At 47.7% G+C, this 6474-nt stretch overlaps 3 protein-coding genes across 3 annotated transcripts; all 3 read left to right on the top strand.

Moving 5' to 3' along the window:
* On the top strand, window positions 1–904 carry M437DRAFT_61345 (S-adenosyl-L-methionine-dependent methyltransferase; the record flags this gene model as incomplete). Its single annotated transcript, XM_041023921.1, has 2 exons — window positions 1–480; window positions 555–904. Coding segments are annotated over 2 exons (830 nt in total), but the record flags the coding sequence as incomplete, so codon positions are not given.
* A 916-nt stretch (window positions 905–1820) lies between these two features.
* M437DRAFT_61340 (family 18 glycoside hydrolase) lies at window positions 1821–3380 on the top strand (the record flags this gene model as incomplete). The annotated part of the gene is made up of 4 exons (XM_041023920.1): window positions 1821–2051; window positions 2100–2936; window positions 3008–3217; window positions 3267–3380. 4 exons carry the CDS (start codon window positions 1821–1823, stop codon window positions 3378–3380), a joined length of 1392 nt encoding a protein of 463 aa, XP_040874520.1.
* A 1798-nt stretch (window positions 3381–5178) lies between these two features.
* M437DRAFT_70756 (uncharacterized protein) lies at window positions 5179–6192 on the top strand (the record flags this gene model as incomplete). Its single annotated transcript, XM_041025563.1, has 1 exon — window positions 5179–6192. The coding sequence occupies one exon, from the start codon at window positions 5179–5181 to the stop codon at window positions 6190–6192; it is 1014 nt and encodes a 337-aa protein (XP_040874521.1).
* Between the last annotated feature and the right edge of the window lie 282 nt (window positions 6193–6474).

Genomic DNA, 6474 nt, shown 5'->3' on the forward strand with positions numbered 1-6474 from the left:
AGCCCGATCAGAAAGCAGCCTATTGTTACTCCCGGAGAATCCAGTCACGCATGTTAGACCAACTCCCATCGTACCTACGCGAGAGAAAGTACAGCCTTACGAGTCCAACTTCGAGATCGACTGCCTTCAGTCAAGCTTTCAGAACCGACGACACTTTCTTCGTGTACTTGTCCAAACATCCCGACCTTGAAAAGAGCTTCGCCCTCTGCATGCAGGGAGTTAGCGAATCCATGGAGAGTTGGGTCAATATCTATCCCACCGAACAACTGATACAGGACAAAGAAGACAGACAGCTGGAAGTTGTCCTCGTCGATGTTGGTGGGGGGATCGGTCACGATATCAACGCGTTTCAACGCAAACACAGGATACAATCAGGCAAATTGATCTTGCAAGACTCGCCAAAGGTGTTGAAACAAGCCAAAGTCGAGCCCAACATCGATGTTATGCCTCATGATTTTTTCAAACCCCAAACTGTCAAAGGTACGATTTCTCCATGATCTGAAACTGATCCAAAAGCTGAAACGGTCTTTGAATCCTTTGCTAACACTCAATAGCTCATACCTACTACCTCCACTCGGTCCTTCATGACTGGCCGGATGATGAAGCATGTGCCATTCTGAAGAATCTGAAATCTGTCATGAGCTGTGATTCGATCATTCTGTTACACGAGCTCGTCAAAGATTGTCCGATAACTTCTCGAGCGGCGACTTGGATGGACATAACGATGCTGGCAGCATTCAACTCGCGCGAGCGTAATTTGGACGAGTGGCAGACCTTGGCCGAGAGGGCAGGCTTGAAGATGACTGGACAATCTTGTCACCCTGACACACCATACTCGATAATCAAGCTTGAACTGGCTACAAACAATATATGCGGGCCGGAAGAGATGTATAGCGGTCAGTAGACAAGTTTGAGTCTGGCTAGATCTAGATGGCGATGTTGAGCTAAATTGATTGCTGGTTCTCGCTTGTCTTCTTACGAGCAATAGATGCTATTTTGTTGTCGGCTGATCCAGATTGGAGTCTAGGAAGTAGAGGAAAAAATTCCCCTTCCAGTCCCGAAGAGTAATACTTCATGGCTTACCACCACGCTTGTGAGTCTCTGCACATGATCAAGATAGTCGCTACACATATGACTTGCCCTCGATCTCGAAAATCTATCATGCCATTGAAGAATGGAAGCCGACGTAAATCTCACTTACGTACCTTCCTGGAATATAAATGTACAAGTAGCGACGATTGGGTTCTAATGTATACATGAAGTATGATGCCTACATCTGTAAAAGTGGTTGGACATCTCCAATCGAGACATATGCGGACTTGTGGTCACTAAAGACAGTGAGTGCCGGCTGGAGCACTATTTATGTCGTGAAACAGTTATGGAGAAGAGACTCCGACACAAGCTTATTGCAAAGTACACAATGCAGAGGACACGCAGCTCGTCTCCATGCCTCATCTTCTGGGGACGACTTCGACAACTCGATAGAGCAGATAACAGGCATCGCTAACTGATTCGAGCAATCTCTTTCGCAGGCGACAGTATGAAGAGTATCGAAACATCAAGTCTGAGGATGAGGACATCGGGGGAATCGATCCGATGCTGTCATTGGGGCATTGTTGACTCTCCTGATTACGGGTTTGTTGGCGTCACTCGTGCCATGCGCTTCGATGCGCCATGGCGCTTGATAAATGATTGCTGCCTGCTTGAGATGCCGTCCTGTGTGCACAGTAGCTCCCAAGATGAGAACTTTATCATCAGTGCTATTACTTACTTTGCTTCCAGCATCAGGCCTTTGTCTCAGCTCGGGCTGTCAGCCTGCAATGGAGGTTCCAGCCACTATTGCATCTTCGGGCAGAGCACAAGGCACTGGCATAAGACGATTGCACGTCGTAACCACGACGGCAGTCGCATCGAATCAAGCACTCGCCTCAGTGTCTCCTGGTCAGGTTGTTCGATTGTATGATCCTGCAGTAAATTTCACCCAGTCTTTGGGGAATGACAGTAAAGGGGACAATAGTGGTTATCGTGCGGCAGCATACTATGTAAATTGGGTGTGTAGTTTCATGACTACCCTTGTTGACATTACTGACAGGTACCAGGCAACGTATGCTCGGAACCATCAGCCATACGATCTTCCTGTTGAAAATCTTACGCACGTCTTCTATGCATTCGCGAACATCAGCATGGAAGATGGCAAAGTTTCCCTTTCTGATCCCTATGCTGACACTGACAAGATCTTTCCTTTCGACACATGGTCGGAGTCGGACCAGACTCTCAAAGGGTGTCTGAAGCAACTTTTTCTCTTGAAGAAGAAGAATCGGAGGTTGAAAACCCTTCTCAGCATCGGAGGCTCAATCTATTCTCAGAACATCGGCGATGCGATATCCACAGAGCAGGGCCGACAGAACTTTGCGCAGACCGCAGTGACTTTACTCGCTGACCTTGGTTTCGATGGCTTAGACATTGATTGGGAACATATAGAGACCGACACAGACGCGCAGAGCTATGTAGCACTACTCTCTACAGTACGTAGAGAACTGAACAAACATGCCCTCAGTCTACCACAACACCCACGACTCCTGTTGACCGTGGCCTCTTCCTGTGGCCCTTCTTCTTATAGTTTGATGAAACTAACCGAGATGGACCATTATGTGGATTTCTGGAATCTGATGGCATATGATCTCGCGGGACCATGGTCGGCACTGACAGGGCATCAGGCGAATGTCTATCCATCAACGAACAATACAGCAAGTACACCTTTCAACATCAACGCGGCAGTGGATCACTATACACAGTCTGCTGGTATCCTGTCGAATAAGATAGTTCTGGGGATGCCGCTATACGGCCGAATCTTCGCTGAGACTGTAGGGCCTGGGTTTCCATATGCAGGGTCTGGCAACTCTGGGGACTGGGAAACTGGAACTTGGGACTATAAGGTACCAGACATCGACCTAAGGCGCCTAGCTTGCCTTTCTTATACATTGCTGACCATCTTGTTTTGTCTTAGTCCCTCCCAAGACCTAGAGCAATAGAAACCTGTGACCTGCAGATGATTGCATGCTGGAGCTATGATTCTCTGAACAAGCTCATGGTCACATACGATACTCCATACAGCGCCTCAGCTAAAGCTGAATACATCAAGCAGCGGAAGCTGGGGGGCGCCATGTGGTGGGAAAGTAGCGGCGATCGTACCGATGACAGGAGTATCATCAACTCTGTATGCCACTCGCAGCAATCTGTGGAGTCCAGGCTGATCATCATCACAGGTAGTCGACAAGCTCAGACTTTCTGGAGCGGATCAATTGGATAACACCTTTAACCTGCTGCAGTATCCCTCCAGCAAGTACGATAATGTCAGAAATGTGTTTCCGAGTGGATGAGATACCCTTTGATGACGGATGTGGGTCGCACGTGCGGGTATTGTAGCAGTATGGCTGTGCAAGGGAAGACTTAATCAGTGCATACTACGAGACTTGGAACATCTTTCTAACAAGTCTCGAGAGCGAGCAGATGGCTGATTGTTGTAAAAGAAAAAAAAAAGTCTTTATAGATTTCATTGGCTAGATAGAACTGTTGAGATAGATGGCGATGTAGATGTGACCAAGGAATGAGCAGCAGAATTGAGGAAACCAGAAATGATGAGCAGCGCCGCATGACGATGCTCACTGTCCAAACCTGATGATTTGACAATGTGACAGTGATCACGATACACAGCGGGCAGCGATCTGCTGGACGCGTGCCCCAATTCCTAGCATACAACGACAGAGTGTAGGCAACAAGCGGCGCCAGATGCTGAGACCGTCCATAGACCATGCATTCCGATAATCTCTATGTATATCAAAGATTATGGTCAACACGATACAAGGCCGGGACTGGAGTTGCCTCCTAGTGATATCGAGCCTCGTATATATACCGGGCTTCTAATTGTGTCGAAGCTTGTCGAAATGCTGATGAAATCAGTATCTAGATTGGACTCATAGACGCCTTCTAGCCCAGCGAGCACCTTACTAGCTTCGAAAGCGTGAGGGAGTATGTCTTCGAACCACCTGCGCTTTATGCCGAGAAGTCACGTTGTCTCAACATTGTCTTCATTCCTCGCTCGACAGTTTCTCCTTACTTTCGTCCCACGTCAAGTCTGTCAGCAAGGACATCGACACGGCGCAAGGGCCAAGCAAGGTCGAAGTGAATATTTGACCATGACTTGAATTATCCGGGGTCACGAAGTGCAGGCTATCATCACAATATGGATCGATTTGGGCTATGTCAATTCTGACAGACGACTGATTCCGGCTGGATTATGACCTGTTACTGTTTGATTATGTTCCGACCCATTGCGGTCAACAGATTGAGCAGAACTATCATCACAAACCGGACTTGATGTTCAATATGCTCGTCAAGCTGACAGGGTGACCCTGTCAGCCAGTATCGATCGTCCCTTCGGGCTTGAAGAATGATCGAGGAATGATCTGTACACCGAGAATTGAGTGAGCCGGGAACTACAGTAGACTGAATGTCCAGACATTGATTGCGCTCGGCTGTTCGACTGACCGAGAGCCTCAGGCATCAATATAATCGGCAGAATTGGGCTGCACATCACAAAGCTGACGGTGGGGTACTTAATCTGTTTTGGTTGTGTCTCAGCAGCAGTCAAAATGACCTGACAAGTCCTGCTAGTAGCACATGCACTTGTTCGTCATCCCCTTGCTACATGTCCTGTCGACAATGGGTATGACCAGTGTATTCTCGTTCACAAAACTGCCGCATAGAATCAGATAATTTGCTTCCACCTCACGTGACATGACCACATCTTGCGGAGACGTGGGGTAATTGCGGAGATGAGGATACGATGGTCCAAGAAATGACACCGATGATCAAATACACATAAAGTGCCAATGAGACTGTTGAAATACTAACCAAAAGGCTTGACATTCGAGATGACAATGGTGACACGTCGAGACTAGAAAAAGTTACCTGCTTGATCTGTGGATATGGGAGTGTTCGGTTCGTTGAAAGACATCGGCTAGCACAAGCCAAGGAGAAAGACGTATTTTTCTCCCGTGGGAATATGAGTCTGGGAAAATGACAATGTGCGCGAATTTGCAGCTGTAGTGGTATAATCAAATATAAGTCGATTCGTCCTTAGTCGGAACAATATCGCAGCAACAGCACGACAACACAATGATCATGCAAAGCGATTGGAAGGACCACCGCCTCCAATTTTGTATGGACGACATCCCTCAGGAAGAGATTGGACCCCCAAAGAAAGGCAAAAAACGACCTGGACCTTTTTCTAGCACGAGCTTGACGCAAGGAATATGTCAGACGCCCGGAAAGAATAGTCACATCGAAGACCTGGTCAAAAGCCTCAACTCGTTTCGCTCGTCGATGAGTCACTTGGGCCTCATGTTTGTGGGTTATGCGATGGATCACGCCTTCTGGTTTCCCACTATGTGTTTCGAAGGATGGCTGAGGCTGAATTCTGATATCCTTACAGGCTCTTGGGTACAGCCTAATGAGGTCAGAGATGCGCTACAAGATTTCTTGACGCATGAAGGTCAGAACCATGTGACCATGAATATCTTCACGCGAAGCCATGAAAACGACGTTCAGGATGGAGCAAGTGTCCTTCAGCTGTTTGAGATAGCGGAGTGTGAGCGTCAACGCTTCGGGAAAGCGTACAAGGCACTGCAAGAACTGAACGATCGCACGCGCACTGGATCACCAGACCCTAAGGTGTCCCCACAAGAATTCTGCCACCAGCCGCTCCAGTGTACTCCATTGTATCGCCCTCGCTCAGAGCCAATACATTCCTTAGGCAATCTCCAATGCATTAGGACTTTCCTGCATCAGCTGATTGAAGCAGGGAAGAACGATATCGAAATGATGTCAGACTCGAAAAGGCGGTTCGATGCCTGCTTCTTCAAAGTGAGCGAATTGGCCCATCAAATAACACGACTCGAAAGTTTTCGGAGCATGATAAACGCAGAGGATCGCGGTGATAAGACGTATGACACGGTGATCAGCATCCAAATCGGGAAGCTAGAGCAAAGCCGAGAGAATGAGAAGTGTGTCGGACAGACCATAATCTCATCTCTCTTGAGTCACACCGAGACAACTCTTGAAGAGTTTAGGGAGCTTCTTATGGTTGATGAGCATTACGGTGGAGAGCTTGAATTTTTTTTGGGTCTATGAGCAAAATCGCTAGTCGCATACAACCTGTTGAACATGGCTGTGAACTTGTGGCTGCCTAAAACAGCGAGGTGATATATGGTCGCCTTCGAGCGTATGACGCGCCGTCCCGATCTTCTAACAAGCACAATCTGGAGATCTGCGATGCGTAGAATGGTACAACGTGATATTCGTTGAACTTATACAGGGTACTGCGGGTGTCTCGTTGTAGAAATGATATGTTGTTACAATGCTGGTCAGGCAAGTTGTTTCCCCCCTTGTAATATACGTTGCAGCTCCAAGATT

The sequence above is a fragment of the Aureobasidium melanogenum genome, assembly GCF_000721775.1.
Source record: "Aureobasidium melanogenum CBS 110374 unplaced genomic scaffold scaffold_87, whole genome shotgun sequence".
NCBI classification, from domain to species: Eukaryota; Fungi; Ascomycota; class Dothideomycetes; order Dothideales; family Saccotheciaceae; genus Aureobasidium; species Aureobasidium melanogenum.